We start from the raw sequence: 26,025 nt of genomic DNA on the forward strand, positions 1-26,025 counted from the left end.
GATATTGGATTTGAGAAGGACGTAAGTTGGATTCCTAGCTCTACTACTCATGAATTGCCTATCCTTGGGAAAGTAACTACCTTGCTCATCTATAAAATATTGAGACTGGGAGATTATATTGGAGAGCTAAGATCCCAAAATCCATTTCAAATCGAACTCCTTCCCTCACCTCATAAGTATGAGGGGGGAAAAGTATTGAAGTCTTATCTAGTAAGAATCTTATATAGTAGGTAATATCAAAAACACTCCATGGACTTTGGTATAAAGCCTAAGGTTTTTGCCTGTAAAAAATAAAGGAAGCATTTGTTAATCACATAATACCATGCTGTCTAATTAAGCTCTCTTATGGCCAACAGTATTTTTGCTTTGAGAAATAAGAGAGACAGCAGCATGGTATACTACTATTTATTTTGGTGTCAGAAAGACTTGGTTCTTGCTTTTGACACATAATGGCTTTGTGATTATAGACAATTCACTTAGTGGTTCTCCAGGCAACTATACATTACAGACAAGTAATTTCTCTATGTTGATTTGGGGAGTTTCCACACTTATTTTTCCTCACATCAAAATTATAGATCCAGATAAAAGAAATAGGTAAAGAAAGGCTTTTTAATAGGTAGATAGGAAGAAGGAAAGGAAGGAAGGGAAGGAGGGAGTGAGGGAGGAAAAAGTAAGGAAGGAAGGGAGGAATAAGGAAGGAATTAAGGGAGGAATGAATGGATGAATGAATGTAGGAAGGAAGGAAGGAAGGAAATTCTACTCAGGAGCAGGATGACTCCAACTACAGTTTCCTACCTTTCTTTACAAAGTAGCTACCTATTTCTTTAATAATAATGATTATTGTTTGAACATAGACTCCTACTTTGAATGTTGTTTTAGTTTCATAACCCCACAACAGGCATTCTGAGACCAACTGTGCTCCTTACCTCCTTGTCAAAATATATGATGGTATTCAGTACCATGAAGAGATTTCCATTAAAAAATAATTCTAGCAGGTATAGAGCTTATAAGCCAGTTTCTTGGAAGATATATTATTTATAATCATTGTTAAATATTCTTTCCCTCTTCATCCTAACATGACCTAGATTTGCCCATATAATGTTTTTCTGGACTTATGGCAGGATCAGAAATTTGATTTTCCCCACTTAAGTTTCTCTAATATAGACTCAGGGATTGCAGATAGGGATTGGCACTAGATTTATGATTTCTGTTATGGGGAACTCCTGGGAAAGGAAATTGTTTCTGAGGCTTGAATCTTCTCTTTCCCTCATTAACACCACACCCCAGCAAAAATATGAAGGGATATTTAGGCTTTTTTTAAATTGTGAAGATCAAATAGAATAAGAAAGAAATGATTCCTCAATTTGGTCAGCAAATATATTGTTACTAGATAACAGAAAGCAGAACAATTTAGTCTCTGTTTTGACTCTATGCTCTAAATTTTTAAAATGCATTAATTTTAGATGTCAAAGTTGAAACAAACTGTTTTGAGAAGTTGTGAATCTCTAGTCACTGCGGATATTCAAATAAAACATTGATGGTCATTTGTCAGGTTTGTTTTTAGAGGATACATGCATAAGGTAGAGGATTAGACTAACTTGAAGATTTAATGATCCTCTGGTTTTCTTCCCCTGGCACAATGACAAGTAGAAACAAGTTAAATATTGTATTCCATATCCTGAAAATACTGTGAGAATCATAAGTCTAGATATCATCTTGGGAAGTTGGGGCTTAGGACTTTTTATAAATAGATTCTCATTGTTTTTCAAGCAGAAGCACATTGGGAAATAATGGAGTTTGGATACTTTTGGATTTTTGTAAGGGAAAAAAACCCCGACTGTTATCTTGGTTATATATGTGTTTTGTGACGAGTCAAATTGTACATGTTATAGTGAAGACTCAAGTTTGCTAATGGACAGTGATCTATGGGGACCTGGGTTTTCAAATATTTGCTTAGGGTGCACAAATACTTTAACCTGACTGATGATTTTCTACATGGCCTTTTTCTTAGTAATTAGTATTGAGAAAGTTATATTTAATAATCTTATTTCAGAATCTTTTCATATGAACAAAATGTAAGCATCCTCAGTGTAGTAGGCTGAAAAAACCAAATGAGCCTTTTTATTGTCCTGTAGCAGAATTCTGAATTTATAATACATAAAGGATTATCTGAAACATAGTAATGTTTTGAAAACTGGTTGGTCTCTTCTAAATGTCTGAATTTTCATCTTCTTGATCAGAAATAGACTATTATCAGTAGAGATATAATATTCAAGATTTAACGACATTTAAGAAGCACATATCTCAGCCTTCGTGTCAAATTATAACATGTATTCTGATCAATACAATGATCCAAGACAATTCCAAAGAACTCCAGATGAAAAATGCTATATACCTCCAGAGAGAGAACTGGTGAATTCCAAGTATATATAGATTGAAACATACTATTTTGACTTCATTTTTCTTGTCTTTTGTTTTTTTCCAATGTGACTAATACAAAAGAATGCTTATCATATTGCTTGCCTTGTCAGGGGTTGGAGAGGGGCTAGAAGGAAGGAGAAGATTGGGGAAAATAAAATGTTTAAGAAATGAGCGTTAAAAATAATTAAAAAATTAAAAATTATAACTAAGAAGAAATCATATTTCCTCTGCCAAAAATGTTAATCTCTTTATTTTCAATAGTGGTCTTGTGTATTATACATATCAGAGAATATAATTCCACATCTCTGTAAATTTTCTTACAAATTTAACTGAAATCTGTTCAAAAGTAGAGATGATATGCCCGTTTGAAAACTGTTGACCATAATTGTGCTTCTAATGGAGACCTGGATCTCAAGCTGAACTTAATATGTAGTTTGGCCCCTATTAATAATCTAGCAAGATTTCCTGGTCAATTATTTAAAAAATTCTGGTGAAATGGAATAATCAGAAATGAAGAAATGGCAATCAGTCTGTATAAAACTGAAACCTCACCTTTATGCACTCCATAATGCAAGTTCTGTTTAGCTTTTTATCAAAGATGATGTTGGGCTAGATGAGTAAACATGTATTACAGCTCCTTGAGGTTAAATTTGATGAGATTAAATGTTAAATGCATCAGGAGACCAAAGATTTGAATACCAAAGAGAGAGATAGACAGACAGACATAGAGTCAGAGACACAGAGATAGAAATACAGAGGCAGAAATGGAGATGGAGAGGAAAACAGAGATAGAGAAGACACAGCGAGATTAGAATACTAATATTCATCATTTGGTCCAACATTGGTACTATGAATTAAAATGTTGAAAAATATGAAAGGCAACAAAAATACCATAAAATAACAAGGAATATTAGTCCTTATTATTTAATGGTAGAAGTCTTCTTTAGACAATGCCATGGTTGGTTCAAAATACAACTACTATAAGAAAAATAAAAACAACTAGCTAGCTCGAGCCCTGCTATGAGGGTCACCCAACTGATTTAGCCAAGCCAAAAGGGAGAGGATCCAAAGGTAAGATCTCTTAACCAGAAAATGTTCTGCCATGCTTTAAATTGGAGTCTGTCAGCAGAAGTTCATTGAATGGTCTTATTTGGCATTAAATCTCTCAAGAAAAATATCAGCAGGAAATTACAAAAAAATGTTCCTGTCTTTTTCTAAGTAGACATAAACCTTTGCATTAAAAGTCCATTTAGGGGAACATAAAAATAGAAAATAAACAAGAAAAATGTATTTATGTGTGCTGTATTTTTCTCTCCTCTCCATCCATCAGATACTTTGTGTAAATTTTGGGACATTTAGAGATACTTGGAAAAATAACCATATTTTCCAGGCCAGAGTAATTTGTTTTCAAAAGCGCATTAGAGAGTATTTGGGCATCTCCTTTGTTGGGAGAACAAATTCTTAACCTCAAAACTGGTTCATCATCATAATAAAAAGGAACACAGACTCTTGGAATGTATGACACTGGAATCCATTACATAGGGGCATTGTGCAATAATCTCCCCTGAAGATTTTTAAAATTAGGGTAAACAACCCATTTTCTGGAATGGCTCTTGGGCGGGATTTCTGGGAAGCCAGGTCAAGATCAAATGACCTTTGGAGTGAGATCCTTCCAGCCACATGGTCCAGGGAAATTTAGTTTTATTTTCCCCCAAGAGTTCAGGACTGACATAATTATGATTTATGTGTCAAACTTTTACAATGATTTATTAGACAGGAGGTATGGTGATACATAGTAGATAGTACTCAGGTGTAAATATTTTACTGCTTGGATGCACATATCATTACATGGATGTTTGGTACCAGTGTTTTGTTTTAAATTAATATGAGGACTTCAGCCACTGATACATTTTCAGACCCTGCTCTATTGATCGAATGCTTTCTAACAGCCAGTAAATTTTCTAAGGCATGCTTTTAATTGCTATTTTGCTACTTTATTCCCTAACATGGCATTTTAATTTTAAAGGGATGACTGGAGACCATACAAGCTCAGAAGACTGTATTTCATCTGGGTGTGCAGGAACATCCAGTCCTTTTACTGGTTTGCAGATTTACTCTGTGTGCTGCATAACAAGGTAATTTGTTAAATAACAATTCATGGGTGTTCTTTTGTTATTTTTTTCAGGGTGTAAATGCCAACTCTTTTTTGATATTGGCCTTTCATTTATGCCTTTTAGAATCAGCTGGATTATTGTCAATAATGACCAATGTGTCATGAAGCTCTATGAAAAACAACAGTATTATGGGGATGGAAGGGTATACAGACCAAGGTTGTTAGTTTTATCCGGAAAGCACAGTGGCTGGATATATTGTCTTGACATGGAATAATAGAAAGATCTGTGGATTGAAAGACAAAGGACCTGAGACTTCACATTGGAGCTCAGCCATTCACTCCTGGAGAGACCTGAATCACTCAATACTTCAATTTCCTTGTCTGCAAAATAAAGACTAAATGACCTCAAAGGTCATCTTTCAGTTCTAAATTGATGATGCACACTCCCTCTGCCCGGTAGTTGTGCTCAAGGCAATGTCTTAGAACAGGGATAAAGAAGCAGCTTTTCATCTTTTTCTAATTGCAAAATTCTGAGATTCTTCTTTGTCATCATTCAGCCAAAAAAATATTAAGTTCTGCTAAGTACAAAATATTGTGCCATATTACTAATTATAACCACACATTTCCATAGCATGTTAAGGTTTGCAAAGTTCTTTCTGCATAACAGTTGTGTGAAGGTGCTAACAACCCTAATGGGTTCTCAGGATAATTTTGAATCTATTTAGGTTCTTACTACCTACCTTTAGAGAATACCTGCTCTACAGGTAATCTACATACTTGTTCTGAAGAGCTTTAGGGGCAGAATTTAAAATGCAATATTTAAGAATTGTGACTAGTATGTACTAAACAATTCAATAAACATTTTAAAGTGCCTGCTATGTTCTGAACCTACTACAGACTGAATAGTATCTCTGATACTGAGGAAGATCCATTCTTTAGTTAAAACAAAGTTCCTGATCCCAAACTTAGAGTTTAGTAAGGGGAGAAAGTCCGTAAGTCTGGACAATTATAATCCGTCAGTAATACATGATGAGCGTGATAGAGGAACATAACAAAAGTGTTATGTGAGGGCCAAGGGAGAAGGTTGTTTCTGATCTGGGGTAACAAGTAAAATTTCATGGAGGGGATGGCATATAAGTTGGGCATTGAATAAAGGGTAGGAACTGAACAGTTGCAGAACAAATTAAACACCATTTTATATAGAGAATGGACAGGAGTATAGAACCAGAATAATTATTAGACCTAGAAAATATTACCCATTGCTGATCATTAAGAATATATATCATTGTAAATTTTCAAAAATATGTACAAAGTAGATTCTCCATATGATTCCACCCTAGTTCAGATGCTGATTGCCTCTCTTCTGGACTATTGCAATTATCTCCTAAGTGATCTCATTTCCTCAAGTCTCTCTCTTTTCCAGTCTGTTCTGTACAGCTGTCAAAGTGATTTTCCTAAAATATACATCTGGCCAAGTCCCTTCTCTGCTCAGTAAATTCCACTGGTTCCCTATAACCTCTAGGATAAAATGCAAAATCTTCTTTGACATTTAAAATCATCTTAACTCCAGCTTATTTTATAGGCTTTTACTTTTCTCTTCTTACATTTCACTAGCAAACTAAAGTGGATTTCTTGCTGTTCTTCACATGTGCCATTTTGTCTCCTATACCTAGGCTTGCATGTAGACTATCCACCATAGCAGGAGTGTGCTTCCTCCTTGGCTGTATCTCTTAGAGTCCCTAGATTCTTTCAAGTTCCTGCTCAAGTGAAGTATCTCTCATGAAGCCTTTTTTGATACTCCTAGCTATGGGTGCCTCCCCTGCAACCACTTCCCTTGTATTTATTTCTTATATACACACATAATATGTGTCTGTGTATATCTCTCATTTTCCCAGAGACAATGACAGTAGGAATTTTGGGGTTTACCTTTGCATCCCTAGCATATACCCTGCTGCCTGGTTCATAGTTGGTACCTATTAAATGCTTGTTAGTAGATTTCTTGTCCGATGACTGTACTTTCTCATTATTTATTCTCTCCTTAATCCTTTGCAACCTGATACTTTTTGTCCAACACTATATAATGAAACCACTCTCTTAAAATAATATAATAAAATAATATCCTTTAAATAACTAGTAACTTATTTTTCTTCCTATTCTTTAGTTCTAGAGATGATTAAGTAGTGCAGTTGATACATTGCTGGACTTGGAATCAGGAAAATGAGGTTAAATCTAACTCAGATACTTTTTAGTTGTGTGACCTTGGGCAAACCACTTAACCATTTTTATGCCTTAGTTTCTCAAGTGTAAAATAGGGGTAGTAATAGGACCTACCTTCCAGGGTTGTTGTGAAGATAAAATGAGATAATATTTGTAAAGCATTTTGCAAACCTTAGAGCATTATATTGTTATTAATTTAATTTCAAAGGCTCTTTATTTTTTTCATATCTTCTAAATTAAGTGTTCCATCAAGTGTCTATCCTTGACCCTCTTCTAAACTCATCTTTGGTTACCCCATTAACTCTCAAGGTTTCAACTACTACCTCTATGCAGATTACTCCCAAGTCAGTCTGAGTTTTAGCCCTGTAACTATAACTACCTAAAGAATACTTATACCAAGATTTCTCACTATTACTTAAAATTTACAATGTTCAAAAGTGAATTTTTTATCTTAACTTTTAGACCTACTCTTCTTGCATTTTTATGTTGCACTTTCTATTAGTGGCACCATCCAGTCTCCCTTATTTGAAAACTTGAGACTTTTTTTTTGGCTTCTATCTTTAATCTCAAATGCAACCAGTACTAATTACCATTAAGTCTACCTCTGGAATGTCTCTTAAATCTGTTTCCTTTTCTTTCTTCCTATTGTCACTACCATTGTACAAACCCTCAATACAACCCATCTGGATTACTGAAATGACTCCTGTTCAAAGGAGGGCTCTACACATCCATTCTCTCTGCAATAGTCTTTATCCATCACTATTACCTGAGTAATTTTCCTTATGCATCAGTATAATCATATCACTTCATTATCAATCAGTCAATAACATTTATTAAATGCTATGTGCCCCAAACTGTGGGATATAAAAAATTAAAATTATGATCTCTGACCTTGAAGAGGTCACATTCTAATGATGGAGACAGTGTGTGACTATGTACAGTACATATACAATATATACATAAGGTAATCCCAGAGAGAAGAAACTAGCAGTCCCCTGTGATTTTTTAATTTTATTTTTGTTCGCATTCTATTCCTCCCACTAAATCGCTACCAATTCTTTATTACCCAACTCAGATGGCCCCAATTTTTTATTTATACTTATTGCATTTTTTCAATATTTACCTCTTCTCAGATGTCACATAACACTTTTTGTACCACTCTATTATACAAACTGTATGCTCCATAAGGACTTAGACCAAGTCTTCTCTAAATTGTGTTTCTTCCTCAGTGTCTAGAACAATATTTTGTACAGAATTGAATATGTTATATGTAAGTGCTGGATGGTGACAGAATTTGGAATCACAGAAACATAAAATTTGGAAAGAAAAAAAACATGTTGGTATTTGTTTTTAATTCCCTCTTAGCTTTGGCAGGAAAACCGACCTGACTACGTGAACATTCAGCTGTACCTCAGTCAAACAGATGGAATACAGGTATGTAACTAGGGGCTGTCTGGAGCTGCAGCAGGCTTATCAGGCCTGATATGAGGAGACCCAGCATAGCAGCTGAAGCCCTCAGGTAATTTAAACAGAAGACTTTAAGAAGAAAGATGACTTCTAAGGCATTTTTAAGACATCCTATCCCAAAGGCCTTTTCTTTAGAGTTTTGTCCTTAAAATTCTTTGATTATCCTTGAAGCCATCAATGCCTTTCAGAGTTCTAGATTCAGCTTCTCCCCGTAGGTATGCTTTTATGGAGATTCTCTGTGCTGGATATGTGTGTATGTGTGTGAGGAAGGACAGCAATGGAGAGGGAAGATAAATGTTCATTTGACCTAATTTTCTTCCAGGAAATCTAGTATTAAAGAATAAGACAGATGTGTGTAACTATACATTAACAACAACAATAATAATGGTAGCCACAATAACTCAAATTCCCATAATGATTAATGACTGATTTAGTTCATTGGTCATGGTTTGGCTTTAGAATTTTTTTATATCTGTATTAACCAACATATTAAGGATAACTAGATATCAACCATTCTACCCCAGTTAATGTCCTGACTTGTTCCTCAACTCTGTGGCTAGTGCTCAGCCTCTAGTAACCTCAGATGCCATCTTACTCTAATTCCCTATTTCTTTTTTTGTTTTTTTGGTCAATTGTAAGCATCATTTCATCAATAAGCATTTCTTTTATTAGTTTATTTTATTGTCATACAAAATACTCTTCCATATTCGTCATTGTTTTAAGAGCACACTCATGCAAAACAAAAACCCCAAAATAAAACCATAAACACACTGATATGAAAGATAATGTGCTTCAATCCACATCCATTTGACTCCAGTTCTTTCTCTGGAGCTGGATAGCATTTTCCATCATAAGTAATAAGCATTGCTTGAGAGATCATTGGATACAGAAGCACTGCACCAAGACCTTCCTCCAGACCATTCCTTTAGAGTAAATTTCTCATTACTGTGAATATTTTCCCAAATATATGATGCTCATTTGTAGTGTTTCACTTGTATAATGAGTCAGCTAGGCCACCAGTCTTTGTGTTGTAACAACTTTATAGAAGTATCTATACTGAAAATGGATAATTAGATCACATTCTTTGTCACATTCTGTGGCTGTTTCAAAAATATTTGTAGAAACAAACAAGTCAAAGAAAATCAGCAATTTGTAAGAATGACATTTGAGACAATTGTAGACATTAAAGGAAAAATAGGAAAGGAATAATACTTAAAAGTAAGTATTAATGCCTTGCCATTCAATTCTTAAATATTTCATATCCCAGTGATTTGGTAGGGAGCGCTGGTGTTAATGAAAACAATGTCAGAGCAATGGCTTATCTTTTAAAATGGGACATTTTATTTTTGGCAGAAAATAATTGGTGAACAATATCAAGCCCTGAATTCTAGACTTTTTATTGGAAGGCCTCGATGGAAACTTCTCTTTGATGAAATAGCCAAATGTAACAGAGGGTAAGTACTGACTGCAGGATTGTGGAATGAGCTCAGTGATATCCCTAGTTACGTTTATTTTTCTAAGGTGTTGTAGTAGCTGATGTAAAGGCAATATTGAGATGTTTTAGCATACGTTATTATAATACATCTTTTCAGATGAATTTGAGATGGCAGCTGGGTGGTGCAGGGGATAGCGCTCTGGATCTGGAGATGGGAAGTCTTGAGAGGGATTCTGGCCTCAGATGCTAACTGGCTGTCTGACAATCTCTGTCTGCTTCAGTTACCTTATATGTAAAATGAGAATAATGATATATGTCCCAGGGTGATTGTGAGGATAAAATCAGATAATATATATGTATATAAAGTGCTTTGCAGGCCTTAAAGCTCTATGTAAATATTATAATAATAACAATTATTATTATTAAAGAATAACTGTGAAAACTTGTGCACAGGAATGCTATAATTAGGTGCCTCAGGGAAGAAAAGTGATCCAAATAGGCAAAAATAATAGAGAGTCTATTTATATCTCATCATGTCAAGGAAGTGACGCTGGGTTCTAGAAACCCATCCCAGTAGGGAACCTGGATTGCTGTAACAGCCTCCCAATTGGTTTACTTTTCTCCAGTCTTTTAGGAAAAGGACCATAATCAACAAAATCATCTTCCTTACATGCAAGTCCTGACCACATGATTCTCTTGCAAAAAGAGTTTCTCTACTTCCCAAATTGCTTATAAGATTGAATATACATTAATAAAACCCTTTAAGGGTCTCTTTAATCTGATTTCAACTACCTTTCTACCTATATCTAGCAATATTGTCTATCTTATCCTTTACATTTCAGTCAAACAGGACTACTAATTGTTTTCTATTATTTAGAACTACAGTGCATTCATATAACACTAGTTCAGGTGTGACCTCATTCATGAAACCTTTCCCAGTAACTACCTCATACTTCTTCCCTTAATTGAAGAGATTTTCTTCCTTTTCAGATTTAGAATAGAATATTTTGCCTGACTCCCTCCTTTGCTTCTTTCATACTTTACCTTGGGTCCTAGTTGAATATTATATATTATATCTCTCCCCTCACCTCATGGGGATGATAAGGGCCTTGATGTCTGGTAACGTGATGTTTTTCATATTTAGATATTTCAGACTAGCACAATGCATTGTGTCTTGGAGGTACTTGAGAAATGTTTGTTAAATTGAACTGAATTGAATTTAAGCTAATCCCCTCATCTGACAGACCTAGGACATGCTCCTTGACTTCAAGTGATCTTTCTTTCAGCCCTCTGCATAGGACTAGTTCCCTGAAGCTTTTTCAAGAATATGTGCTTTTCTTTCTCCTGTCCTGAATCTCTCCTTATTAGTAAATGTTTGTGTGTATATGTATACACACATATGTTATATAATGTGTATATTTTATATACATATAAATATGTTTATATGTACATATATATACATGCCTACAAATATATGCCCATGCATATGTACATATCAATCTCTGTTTGGTCCAGGAATTGTTCACCTTTTCAATTCTAGTTCTCAGTTCTTCTCAGATTTCAATATGCATTCAGGTTTCAACTTTCCTGTATTCCCTTGGTCACCAAGGCACCAGCTTCCCTAGGGTTCAATTATCACAACTTCCTTTTAAAATAAATATTAGTTATTCATATACCTCCAGATCAGTTCGGCCTAGGCACCAGTTCTAGCTTAATCTCTTTGAATGTATTCAATGATTCCTTTTACTTTATTTTCAACTCATTATCTTCATTTTTTACTCAGAGAGTATTCTCTTTCATCCCATCTATTGCTTAAGCTGAGCTAATCATTCATTTTTAATTAGTAATTTAACCAATACAATTTCCCCTCTCGCTTTCTTTCCTTTTCTCATTCCTTCACTATACCTGTCTCCTTTCTTCTCCCTCATCTTTCTCTGTCTCTGTCTCTCTCAGAAAATCTCAGAAGATTTTCATGAAGAAAATAGAAATGTGACAATGTGGAAACATGTTGTAAAACATAAATCTTACCTGTTCATGTGATAACTCTCAAGTCCAGTCATATCAAATTAGGGCTATCTTTGTTATTTCTACATTTCCCATCCACTGAATTGGATGAAACTGATCACATCTCCTCCAAATGACTCTTCTTTCTGTAGCCAGAAAATAATTCAAAACTAGAATTCAGACATAAGAGCGTAAGTAGAAAGGAAGTTAGTTAAAAGCTAACTTGTACAAACACTTAAAAATACTTTTTGACAATGGAATGTCTGTGATTTTAGGGTCTAATGAAATATAAAGGAAAGGAGAAAAGGATGATCAGAACATGAAAGAATGTTATTTTATTCTGTGCCTCCTTTTAAAAATAGAAATGGATGGAAAATTAATGCCAGCCAGTCAGACTTCACTATACTCTGACTCTATTTTCCATACCCTCAAAAGAGCATATAATTCCTTATTAGATATTCCTCTAATACTTCACAAATTCTCTGATTTATCATTGTCGATATTCTTTGACATATTGTTGGGCTAGAGAAGAAGCAATGGACTAGATTAGATTATTTAATTGTATCCCTTGACTTAGGACCATGTATTTTCATTTGCATTATTACCAGAGGAAATACTTTCTTATTTGACAGGGGATGAGAAGAAACATTTATTAGGCACCTACTATATGCAAGACACTGTACTAAACTTTAGAATTTTATTTCATTCTATCTTCCCAGCAACATTGGGTGGTAGATACTTTTATTTTTCCCATTTTGTGTTTGAGGAAATTGAGGTTAATAGAGTTTAAGTGATTAGCTCAAAGTCACAGAGCTTGTAAATATCAAAGATGTATTTGAACTCAGGTCTTCTTGGCTCCAGACCTAGTTCTCCATCCATTATACCCACCTATCTACCTGTTTGATAACATTATTTTAGTTAATGTTAAGCATTTTAATATTTATAAAGTTTTGTAAATATATGATTTTATTCAACACTATTAAGCCCTTTCTATTAGGTTCTAATATCCTCATTTTACAGATGATGAAACTGAGGCCTGAAGAATTTAAGTGACTGATCCATATCCATTTACTTAAATCTAGTGCTGTTTTTCCTACACTGTGATAGTACCCAGCAGAGACTAGTTGATTTTTTCTTCTAAAGAAGAAGATTATAAGATCATAAATTTATCTTTGGAAAGGACTCAAGAAGACATATAGCAGAATCCTCCCATTTTATAGCTAAGGCTTAGAGAAATTAGTTATCAAGGAAATAAAAGCTAGTATTAAATATAAGATTTGAATTCAAGACCTCTAATTCCACAATTAACGATCCTTCCACCATATCGCAGTTTTTAAGATAAGAAAATGATGAACACATTACTGATATATAATTTATATCTAGAAATGCTAGAGTTGATGGGGAAAGAAATACCAGCCTAGAAGTCAAAAGTTCTGCATTATATAATCCTACCCCCTCCACTTAGCTATGTTAACTCTGACAAATTGCTTAACATCCCTATATTTGTTATTTTTTTTCAATTTGAACAGTAGCAGAGTGGACTAGATGCATTTTGAGATGTTTTTCCAGTTCTAACAATATGGGAGTCTTTGTACAATCAAAATAGTTCATTTGAAGCAAGGGTATGAAGGTGCATACTATACAGAATGAGTTGATACACAGCTCAACCTTTTTCTTAACTATATTTGTCGTCAGTTGTTATTCTTTTAGTAAACACTGGGGTTCTGCCAGCTTAATTTACAGCTACCTTAGAAATCACATTAAAGCTTCCTGCACCTTGTTTCTCAGCTGTTTTTCAGCAGCAGGAATCTCAGTGTGAACCTCATTCGGAGTCTATTTACACTGTAGAATTGTTCCAGTAAGTGTGTGGATATTCTCCACACAACAGGAAAGAGAAAAATCATTGAAAACATTCTTAACTCTCTAGTGTTTCTTGCTATCTAAAACTTATTAACGAATAATGCCCCTTTTTGTGAGTGCTTTCTTCATTTTAAACGTAGGGTCAAAGAGAACTGGAAATTGAAGGAAGTATTGTATAGACCTCTTTTGATTTTAGCATAGGTGTATCGACAATATGTATTATTGACCCAGTTTCTCCCTTCCATCTTTGTAGCAGAGAGGCTATAAATCCTTGGCTACTATAAGGTTTAACATGGTATGAACCTTGGTTCTTTTACTGAAGAAAACTTTCTTTCTTGCTTTTAAATAATTTAAGTTTAAACATAGGAAAAACAATTTTGAAGTGCTTAAATTTTATTTTGCTTCAATAAATGTGTATTAAGTTCTGATTCTCCAAAAGGCACTATAAATACAAAGACAAAAATTCAACATTCCTTATTGTTGAGGGTCAGATTCTACTGAGGCATATGATGCAAACAGAGAAGTTAATATAAGATAATAATCTAGAAGAGAAAGAAGGGAGCACTCATTACTGGAAGCTTAAGGAAGGTTTCCCATAGGAAATAGCACCTGAGCTGAGCCTTGAATAGAACTTTTGCATTGTAGTACTTCAGTGGAGCTATGATTTCAACAATTTAGACATTACCTCAGGAGATCACAAGCCACACATACCTGCCCAGCCTATTCCAATCCTATCCATGTGCTTCCCAAAGTTTTAGTAGCAGTTGTCAACTTGAAATTTGTCGATTGTAACTCAATGTTTCATAGAATTCTCTGCCCCCCTTTTCATCACCACATCACAATGAAAGTGCAATCTGGTGGCTCCCCAGGTCTGAGAGCTATTTTTATTTCTATATTTAATGTTTTGCCATGAAAAGAAATCATTGCCAAAAGGCCAACATCCTAGTGATAAATCTCTTTGTAATTACCTATGTTAGTCCTCAGAAAATAGCGTGTCTTTCCCAAAGTCTAAACTCAAAGCCTTTCCAGCAATGTGGGACTTGTCGTAGGCTTTGCTACATTGCCCTAGCAGTCAAGAAACATGGATCATTTCCACTCTACAATGAGATATCAGAATAGGACTTTTAGAGAACCTTTTGAACCACAGGTGATTTTACAGGTATACATAGAATATACTAAATGGAGAGAAATCTAATTTTGTTTACAAGCTTTTTGCAAGAGATACTAGTATCTGATCATATCTGCCTCCAAAAACTATAATTCTTGTAGCCAGAAAATATTTCAGACCCATAATTCAGACTTTAGACTTGAAGTAAAAAGGAATTTAGTTAAAAAGCTAATTTGGGGGGAATACTTGAAAATATTTTTTGAAAGTGAAATGTATGTGATGTTATGGTTTCATGGAATATAAAGGGAGAAGAAAAAGGGATATTCTTCTTTTTTAAGGCCTCAGACATTTTTTTTTTGAAAATTTTATTTAATTAGATAATTTAGGATGTATTTCCATGGTTACAACTCATGTTTTTTTCCCTCCCCTTGCCCTACCCTACTCCCATACCTGATGCGCAATTCCACTGGGTTTAACATATGTCATTGATCAAGACCCATTTCCATATTATTGATATTTGCACTAGGGTGATCTTTTACATCCTCAGTCATATCCCCATAGACCCATTTGATTAAGAAGTTGCTTTTCTTCTTTGTTTCTACTCCCACAGTTCTTCCTCTGAATATGGATAGCATTTTTTCTCATAAGACCCTCTGAATAGTTCTGGATCATTGCCTTGTTACTAGTAGAGAAGTCCATTACATTCAATTGTACCACAGTGTATCAGTCTCTGTGTACAATGTTCTCCTGGTTCTGCTCTTCTCACTCTGCATCAATTCCTGGAGGTCATTCCAGTTCACATGGAATTCCTCCAGTTCATTCAGCACAATAGTATTCCATCACCAACATATACCACAATTTGTTCAGCCATTCCCCAATTGAAGGGCATCCGCTCATTTTCCAATTTTTGGCCACCACAAAGAGCATGGCTATGGATATTCTTATACAAGTCTTTTTCCTTATTATCTCTATGAGGTATAAACCCAGCAGTACTATGGCTGGATCAAAGGGCAGACAGTCTTTTAGTGCCCTTTGGCATAGTTCCAAATTTCTTTCCAGAATGATTGGATCAATTCACAACTCCACCAGCAATGCATTAATGTCCTGACTTTGCCACATTCCCTCCAACATTTATTACTTTCCTTTGTTGTTATGTTAGCCAATCTGATAGGTGTGAGGTGGTACCTCAGAGTTGTTTTGATTTGCATTTCTCTAATTATGAGAGATTTTTGATACTTCTTCATGTGCTTATTGATAGCTTTGATTTCTTTATCTGAAAATTGCCTATTCATGTCCCTTGCCCATTTATCAATTGGAGAAGGGCTTGCTTTTTTATACAATTGATTTAGCTCCTTTTAAATCTGAATAATTAGAACTTTGTTGGAGGTTTTTGTTATAAAGATTTTCCCCCAATTTGTTGCTTCCCTTCTAATTTTGATTGCATTGTTTTTGTTTGTACCAAAAAATACTTTTTAATTTAATGTAATCAAAATTATTTATTTTGATTTTGTAATTTTTTTCTAACTCTTGCTTGGTCTTAAAATCTTTCCTTTCCCAAAGATCTGACAGGTATAAAAAAGGGGGCATTCTTAACATGAAATCATATGATATTATTCAGGGTCCTAGTTAGAACAGGAATGATAGAAAACTAAAGTCAACAAACTAGACTTGCTTCTGGCATCCACAGTCTGACTTCATTCTATACATCCCCTAAAGAAAATATACTTTCTCATTAAATACTACTCTAATATTTCACAGGCTCTCAGTTTTTTTATTTTATCAATGTCAGTCTTCCCTCTAATCACTCAATCTGTCAACAAGTAGTAAGTACCTTCTTTGTGCCAACCATTCTACTATGCTCTGAGGATACAAAGATCAAAATGAAACATTCCCTGACCTCAAGGAGTTCCTGATGTGTGTACTCCCTCCAACAATGTGACTCATGGATGTTTTCCCATCCTAATGTGAACATGTCCTTGCATAAATTCCATTTGGCTTGTGTATGTGTGTTTTGAGGGCAGAAAGTAGGTGGGGTAAAGTAAGGCGTCTATCTTACTTTATCTGGATACTTCCAGCGAGTTACAATGTTGACCATCTTGTTGCCTTTAGAACCAATTTCTGGTGAGGGCATTTTTATTCCAAGGAACAATAGAATCCTGGATTCGTGTCCCTTTAAAGCCTGGATTCATGCCTCCTTTTTCTGACAATTATTTAATTAGGCAATCAAGTTACTAATAGAATAAAGGGCCATTCATAACTAAATAGTTTGGAATCATTAAGCTGTTGTTCTTGCTTTTTTATTGGTTACATATTGCTGTTTTTTGGTTGTTTCTGTTTTTTTTCTATTTTTATTTTAACTGGAAAAAATCTTGGCTAATTGCTCAGAAACTAGGCTGTATTTTTGAAACCATCTTAAAGGAGCTGATGTGCACCATCTGCTGTTAACATTTTGTATTACACCATTGCTGTCTGCTGTGGGACAACTTTTTCAAGGCTGATAGAATATTAATTTAGGGGGAGAAGGGATCTTAGAGGTCATGGAGTCCAACCGTTGCCTTTTACAGACAAGGAAACTAAAGCCTTGAAAAGTTAAGTGATTTGCCCACGACACACAGCTAATAAGTGTCAGAGGTGGAATTTGAACTTGCATCTTCTGACTTTAATTCTAGCAGTCTATCTATTATGCCAATTGAAGTGCATCATTTTGCCTAGATATTCAAAAAAGATATTTGAGGATAATACAGTGCAACTTTTTGATGCATAATCCACTTTTTGATTAGTGGAATTTATCTTAATATAAAAGTATTCAGAGCATTTGTTTCCTTACCTGTAATTGACAATTAAAATTACAACTGCCTCACAGTTTGATTTGAGACTCAAAAAATTATACTCTATGGAAAGCATTTTATAAACCTTCAAGTGATGTGTAAATTTCATAGAAAAGATCTTAGAAGTCATCTTATCCATCCTCCTCATTTTACTGGCTGAGGACCTGAGGCCAATTGAATTAAGAGACTTGCTCAAATCCTACAAATAATAAGTGACAGAGCCAGGACTTGAATACAGGTTTTTTTTGTTTACAAGCCCTCTTCTCTTCTTTTCCCACTGTAACAGGAAGAATACAAGTTATTATAGTTTCATCAAACAAACATTTATTATGTGATTTTTGACAATAGAATAGTGAACTGGGCCTTAGTATAAACTTATTTATATATTTTTTTGTTTTGCTTTTTTAATAATAGAATTTATTTACAAGCACCTCAACCCCTTCCTCCTCTCTGCAGCATAGGAGGAATTCTCTGGGATAGATATAAATTTAGAGAAGGCATGTTCTCTGCCCCCATAAAGTCTATAACCCATTTGGGGTAGGGTTTGGTGGGTTTAAAATAGAAACATAACTACAACACACAATATCTTATGTTAAGTACAATAGAAAATTTCAGCAAGCTAACTTTATTGAGGAAGGTGGGGACTGTTTATTTTGTTTAGATGATGCTATAAGAAGAAATATTAATTCATGAATAATAGGAACCCTTTTGATGAAGTTAACATATACATGAAGTAATTAATTTCTTCTCCCCATTAAGTTTTTTAGTTTTGAATTTGAGTCAAAATTGGTGGTTTTAAAATGACCCCTTGAAATGTAAAGATTTTTTCTTCATTTTCCTTTTTCATATAAACATGAGGAATCATTGTAACAGACATGTGAGGTGAGTCAGGAGAAAAGAATGAATGGAGGAAATCCCCTGGACTGAGAATTAGCTATTCTAGATTGGTGCTAATTATCCATTATGGAAGTCTTGGGAAACTCACTCCTCCATTATGCTCATTAAAGCTGAATATGTGTGTAAAGGGCAGGTCAGTGGCTTAGTGGATTGAGAACCAGTCCTAGAGGTCCCGAGTTCAAATTTGACCTCACATACTTCCTGGGCAAGTTACTTAACCTCTATTGTCTGGTACTTACTATTTTGCCTTGGAACCAATATATACTATTGATTCTAAGATGGAAGGTCAGGCTTTTAAAAAAAAAGAACTGAATATATGTTTCTAGTGATATTCATTCCAGAGATCTTTTCTGGACAAAGTGAAATAAATAACATGCTGTGTCACTTGTCTGAAACAATCTGAAGAGTTTTCAATAACCATTTTAATATTCAAGTCATAACTCATGTAATACATTTATCTTCATATACTAAATTAACTATCTCTCTGTGATTTTCTACTCCCTACCCCTACCCCCACTTCCTAACTCTTACCAGGAAAACGGTTGGTGTTTTTTGCTGTGGACCCAGTTCCATTTCCAAGACTCTTCATCAACTGAGTAACCAGAACAATGCTTATGGGACAAGATTTGAATACAATAAGGAATCTTTCAGCTGAAAGCTTTTGGGGACCAGCAAGGACAAAGATGAACTCTTCAAAAGGATCTAGTGCAATTTTTGAGACTTCTAAAAGTCAGCCACAGCCAACAGATAACAAGTGCCCAAGAATAGCAGTTTTCTTATTTATGATTATTTAAAATGGAAATGTAGGGGAGATGGCAGTATGATAATCCATCCACATTAAGGGTTTAATCTGGGAACCAAAGAGGATCAGCAAAATGTGGGCTACCATGATTTGGTGTTGAATGCTTGCATTAAAAAGAAAGCCATTAGATGCACACTGTTGATTTTATGGCTGATTGAAGAGCCCCCATTGAGTGGCTGAACTTCTCCATATGAAGCTGATTGCCTCTGTCATCCTTCAGTTCTTTTTGGTTGAACAGGTTCCAGAATGATCAAAATTAAAATTCATATATGAAGTCAGACTACTTTCTCTGCTTTGCATACAAACAAAATAGTTTTAACTAAAAAAAAAAACTCCCGGCAAATGTATTACATATGTTAGACATAATAACTTGGGACTATTGATACGGGTACTCTATCAATATATAATTGCCTCACTACTGATGCTGATACCTCCATTTAATACCTATAGCTCTTTGACTGTGGGATGGAAGTTTGTGTGAGTATGGATACAGGATATAAATTTTTAATGTCTTTATTTTATCCTTGTCTTTGGTCTAAGGACTCCAACTCTTCTCTGCCAGGGATTGAACTCAGTGCCCTTGTAGACCAATCCTTAACTTTTTTTTTCCTCTGGAAAAATATGCAAAAAAACCCAGAAGAGAACAAAATAAACAAACAAAAAACACAAGCTGAGAAACAAGAGGACCTCTTCCATGAATTAGCTATAGTCTTGTCAAAATCACTCGATCTCTCTGGATCTCTCATCTCAGTTCCTTCATCTATAATAAAAGGTGGGAGGGAGTAGGTGAACAAGGCTTCAAAGCATTTTTCTCTTTTAAAATTTCATGAATTTATGACACTTCTTTACCATATATTCACATATTATATATCTATATGTATGGCAAAGTAGTATGGTCTATCTGTACAACCTCTAGGTGTTTCTCTCTTTTTCCTTCTGAGCCCCTCTGCTCTTTATATCTTCTTATGGTAGAGCCGTTTCATATTAGGAAACTACTTAATACTCATTTGGTAAATAAAAGAGTTCATTTCTGTTTTCAGCTTGCACAGATTTAAGACAATCATGGGCATTCCTTGGCTGTGGAGCTCTCTGAGATCACCTTACAGTCACTACTTTACAAAAGCAGGGAGTGGCTATTTTACCAAGCAGGTGCCACTAGAATTTTTGGAATTTAACTCTGCCATTAAGAATCTGTTATTACAAGTTAACAGAGCTAAGTCTAGTATTAAAGATGTTATCATTGCAATATCTAATATTTGAAATTTCAGCAATGATATAATAAATATTCTTAACATTATACTCAATTTCTGCCTCTTTCTACTGTTTTATTTCTCTTCTAACTATTTCTGAGACTACAGTTTATGAACCATGCAATTCTCAGCTCAGAGGATCGGCTTGCTTCATTGCTTTAAGAGTTCTAAAACATACTCAAATTTCAAAATCAAAGTCTATCCTATTTAAATGTGTGAACATCTCTCAATTACTCACAAATCTGGTACAATGGACAGTTGAGAAGGCTTGGCATGCAGGTTTATTTCTGCATGACTCTTCAATATCATTCAACAAATATTTTCAGTGTGATGAGGATACAAAGATGCAAAGATTAAAGACCATGTAGTTATTCATCAACATTTATTATATGCCAATTATTTGTCAGACACTGAGAATATAGAAAAAGAAAACAGTCCCAGCATTCAAGGAATTCACATTGTAATGAGGAAGTTAATGTGAAAAATTTATGTCTTTGCAAGATATAAATATATATGCATATATTCACATAGATATAAAGTTTTAGTATCTTCCCTTTATTACATATGCATACACTTATAATGAAACTACATACATCTAGGATATGTGTGTGTGTATGTACTAGTAGGTACCAGAAGTGGGGAATGGAGTTGGTGCAGATTTAGCCTAGTCCGTGTTATCAAGGTTTTTATCATCTACTATGGAGTGAAGAGAGGAAATGTGACACATATTTAAGTAAGAACTCCCTGCAGAATATTACGGAGACAAAGGAGAAGTCCAAAGCAATGTGAGGATTTTGAAGAAGGAGAGATTATTTTTAATCAAAGGCTGGGGAAGAAGGGAGAGGAAAGGGTCATGGAAGATGGAGGTCCTAGAATAAGCATTCAATATGAACCAGACGTAATTCTCCAATAGTGATTTGGTCAAGGCTTGCCCTAAAATCATTTGGGGCTCACTGATAGAATGGGAGGAGGCTATGGAGTCCTATGTAAAAATGCCATGAATAGAGAAGAAAAGAAGATTTTTTTTGTTTATCAACAAACATTAACTAAGCTCCCCCCACCAGGCACTATACTAATGCCTGAAGATAAAAAACCAAAAGTTATTGCCTTCAAGTAGCACACATTCTTCTGGGTACAACAACTGTACATGAGAAATGATATATAAAATGTATACAAAGTAAGTCTCCTTATTTTTTCTGTCAGAAGCACTAACAGCTACAGGAGTATGGGGGAGGACATGTCAAGAAAGGCTTCCTATAATAGATAGCATTCGAGTGTACAATTTTTTTGTCCAATGATGTGCCATGCCTATTTTCAATGCTATTATTAGTTGAGGCAAAGATTGGCATGGTGCAATTGCTTTAACCCTTTTTCCATGCCATGGACCCCTCAGGTAGTCTGGCCAAACGCACAGACTCCTCCGAATGATGTCTCAAATGTACAAAAGAAAAAAAATAGGATTACATATAAAACTAACAAGACTGAAATATATTTATCAAAATATTTCTTAAAAACAAATTCTTGGGAGCAACTAGCTAGCACCATGGATAGAGTACTTGGCCTGGAGGAAGGAGGACTTCTGTTCAAATCTGACCTCAGACCCTTAGCTAAGTGGCTCTGCGCAAGTCATTTAACCTCATTTGTCTAGCCCTTGCTTTTCTTTCTTAGAGTAGTTATTAAGACAAAAAGTAAGGATTTTAAAGAAGTGGAATCTAGGTTGAGAAGTCAGTGTAATGGAGAGTAAGCTATCCGTGGACCAAAAAAGAACTGGGTTTCAGCACTCCCTCTGAGACCTACTCATTGTATATGTTCCTGCATAATTAAGTCGCTTAACTCATTAGTACTCTCTGCTAGTAATTAAGTGTATGTTTCAGAGTAGGGAGCATCTTGTATTTGTAGAGGCAGCTTTCTCATATGAGAGTTTTTTATACCAAAGAAATAATAGGTCCAGCCCCTATACCAGTGTTGGTGAAGTGTTGCTACAAGTGCCCAGCCAATGGGGGGAGCTGCTCCATTCTCCCTCTGCCCAGTGCCTGAGGACATTTTTTGCATGTCCTGCTTCTATCCAGCCACCCAAAGTAAGCACTTCCTCCCTCTGCTCTCTCTGGTAATTGGGTGTGTGTGTGTGTGTGGGTGGGGTGGGGTGGGGGGGAGGTTCACAGGCAGCTTGAAGTTGCCTTCTGGGCACTCAAACATGAAAACCTTCACCAGCACTTCCCTATACGCTATCTGGATGGTGTATCAAATTCTGGCAATAATTTGACTTGATGGTCATCCTGGCTTCTCCCAATGCCAAAGTTTTATGCTTCTGGGGTGTATATAAGATTCATTCTTAGGTGAGTCATCAGGGTTTAAATTGTGAATGAGTAAGAGATTTATTTTCCCTAAAAGTTGCTTTCTCTGCTTGCTCTTAACTGTTGTTTAACCCCTATATGCAATTACTAAATGTAGGAGTATGCCCCCATTTTCTTTTAGAAAAGGAAAGAAAATAATTTTTCATAACATAATTTTACTAGATTTCAGAACAAAAGCCATTTCTTTGTGCAATGGATGATTTTAGATATACCAGTGGTAGACCAAGCTTCAGGAGAACTGACTTTTAAATTTGACTCTGTCTCTATTTAGATTTTTTGACCGCAGACAAATCCTTTTTCCATAAATTGGCAAGCTACCTTAAAAAATCATGAAGAACTCTTATCAGCTATGTAATCTTTAGCAATATTTTTTCTTTTCTTTGGTCCTCAATTCCTACATCTATAAAATACAGGTTTTGTACTGTAAAATCTCATCCATTTTAGCTCTAAAATCCTGGATAATGTCCTAATTATGTACGACATTGTCAAATAATTGTTGAGATCATACTAAGATTAACTTGATGAAAGAAAAAAAAAGCTTAAATTCTTTGCTTAGTTCATCCGCAGTATATTCTTCCAAAGGAACCTTCCCACCAGAACTTTGCTGTCCTTGGGAATCATGTTCACTTTGATAGAGGGTTTCTTTGGAGGAGAGGAAGTACTTTTTAATGTCATAAATAAAAATTTCTCTAGTTGAAATAAAATCCTCTAATCATTCCATACTATTTGCTTGGTGACTTACCTTTATGTCCTGTGTACCTGAAAACATAACTTCATTTATTTATTTATTTTAAAATAAGGGATTCAAATGAATGATTGACTATTTTTCGTTTCAGTGATTTGAAAAGCTCCCATTGGAACGATTCTAATTGCAAAATAGCTTATAAACAAACACAAAAAAACCCTGGGTGATATTGTCCAATGATTTGATCTGTTGAATCAGAAAGTCTGAAGCTCCCAAATAAGCATTTACTTTGAACTATCACCATGTGGGATAGATTTAAATTATGTGATATTGTTTAAAGAAGCTTGCTAAAATCAAACAGTTGTTGCTGGTAACACTTGTTCTGGTTTCCAACAGACTTAAGGATTTCAAAGACACCATTTTAAGGAAAAAATAGGCCATGTTAATTTGAAACAATGCAATTTGAAATAATATGCTTCTTATGATAAAATTTCTATTAAACTTTGGCTTAGCAGATTGAAAAATGTTGGAGATGGAGAGAATTTTAAAGATCATTTTCTCCAACCTCTCACTTTACGGAGGAGTAAACTAAGGCTCAGAGAAGCTAAATGATATGCCCAAAGTTATGGGTGGAACCTCTAGAACTTAAATCTCCTGACTTCCTCTATGGTATTATTTACAGTTTGAAGCTTCCTATTAGTAGTATAATGTGCCTAATATTCTCTTAGAAAATGACAGAATTTAAATCTTTTGGGGACTTTAAGTCATCTAGTACATGCCCTTATTTTAAATGAGGAAACTAAGTAGCAGATTGGGGAACTAACATTGCAAATCACATATAGTAGCAGAGCAGCTCTAACAACCAGAACTGGACCAATTGATTTCCAAATCTAGGATTTATTAATTTGAGGTATGTATTTAGAATTTTATATCTACATAATCTTTTATTTTTAGTTTAAGCCCTTACTTTCTGTCTTAGCAACAATTTTGAAATGGCAGAGTGACAAGGGCTAGGAAATCAAGGTTAAGTGACTTGCTCAGGGTCACACAGCCAGAAAGTCTCTGAATCCAGACTTGAACTCACATCCTCCCAACTCCAAGCCTGGTATTCTATCCACTTTGCAACCTTTCTGCCTCTATATAATATTTTTAAGACAGACTCTTTTCCACACATTTGTTTTAAAATATGTGACATTGAAATAAAGCATTAAATAATATTGACACCAGCTTTGTGCCTTAAAAATTATATTTAAAAATAGTTATTCAGTCATGTTCAGTTTTGTCCAATTCTTTGTGACTCTATGGGAGTAATGGCACCTATCTCACAGGGTTGTTGTGAGCATCAAATGAGCTAATATGTAAAGCCCTTTGCCAACCTTAAAGAGCTATATAAAGGCTAGCTATGATGATGATGGTAAGGAGGATGATTATGGAGAGCTGTCCAGCAGTTTCTCTGAGGGTCCAAGGTTACTCTGTCTAAGTGTGACGATCCGGTCGGACAATGGAGATGAGAAACACTGTGCTCAGGCACACATGCATAGGCATCACACAGTGATCTGTCATAGGACAGAGGTTCGTTTATTATATAGGCTGATGATTACATACTTCTTTGGCACCCAATCAATTTTCTACATATGTGTTTCCATGGAACTCAACAACAAGATGCATGGCCTAAGGAGATAGTCGACAAAACATTGTTGCTATAGATGAATGACATAAACAGGGTGACCTAGAGGTTAGTTCTCCCTGACCTAGGGAGAATCATTGTTACTTCTGGTCAGCTTTCACAATCAATCACAATTACTTAGGAGATGGGTAACAAAACATTTCATAGCTAGGTACAAGGTTAGAGGGCAATTTAATGACAGACTAGATTTGGGGTTTTCCTCAATTTATAAGTTCTATTTTTCTTGTGTTACTTTAAAGCACCTGGCAATGTTGCCTGGTTTCTGTCCATAAACAGAATTCAATGGAGTGTGTCTTGATGGTGATTGATGTTCTTGCCGTGCCTGGCTTGTAATGAGAGTGAATGTGGCTCTGTGGAGAGGGAAAGGAGAGGGGTAATAGGCAATACTCTTTGGGCTTTAATTCGATAAATGCAATCTTTTAGGGTAATAACCTAGGGGGATTAAAGTGGAATATATATGTATTGATCCTATAAGTATTTGCTCTCATATTATTTCTCCTCTATTGGGGAGGGAATAATAATCATAACAAGTCCATTAGTAAGGAAAGTTGGAGAGAGAGAAGTCACAGAAGGGAGTTAGCAGGGGGCTTTTTCTCAGGGGGATGCCTTGCAATTCCCGGCTTCCCAGACTGTGACTGTGTCAACCAGTGGGGGTCTGTTGGCTCCCCGCAGATGATTTTACATATTATATATAGTTTATTATCCCAATAGATTATGAGTTCTTTGATGACAGGACAGCATTACTTTCCTTCCCTGTATCCCTAGCATCCAGTAGAATGCCTGGCACAGAGTAATTGCTTGATGAATGCTTGTTACATTGAATGACTTCAATTGCAGTGAATTACTCTGAGTTTAAAAACTTAACTTTGAACTTAAAACCCCAAATTTCTTGCTCCC

The 26,025-nt window shown here is 35.2% G+C and overlaps 1 protein-coding gene across 2 annotated transcripts in view; it reads left to right on the forward strand.

The window, feature by feature from the left end:
• The window catches only part of NOX4 (NADPH oxidase 4), a 239,064-nt gene extending 219,391 nt beyond the window's left edge, over positions 1 to 19,673 (forward strand). For both annotated transcript variants that reach the window (XM_007490938.3, XM_001362160.5), the window contains exons 15-18: positions 4,448 to 4,556; positions 8,117 to 8,185; positions 9,572 to 9,672; positions 18,885 to 19,673. In XM_007490938.3, the coding sequence (XP_007491000.2) occupies positions 4,448 to 4,556; positions 8,117 to 8,185; positions 9,572 to 9,672; positions 18,885 to 19,005 (400 nt within the window). In that variant the 3' untranslated portion in view covers positions 19,006 to 19,673. The remainder of the gene's footprint in view (positions 1 to 4,447; positions 4,557 to 8,116; positions 8,186 to 9,571; positions 9,673 to 18,884) is intronic.
• Positions 19,674 to 26,025: the final 6,352 nt, after the last annotated feature.

The sequence above is a fragment of the Monodelphis domestica genome, chromosome 4 (genome assembly GCF_027887165.1).
Source record: "Monodelphis domestica isolate mMonDom1 chromosome 4, mMonDom1.pri, whole genome shotgun sequence".
NCBI lineage: Eukaryota > Metazoa > Chordata > Mammalia > Didelphimorphia > Didelphidae > Monodelphis > Monodelphis domestica.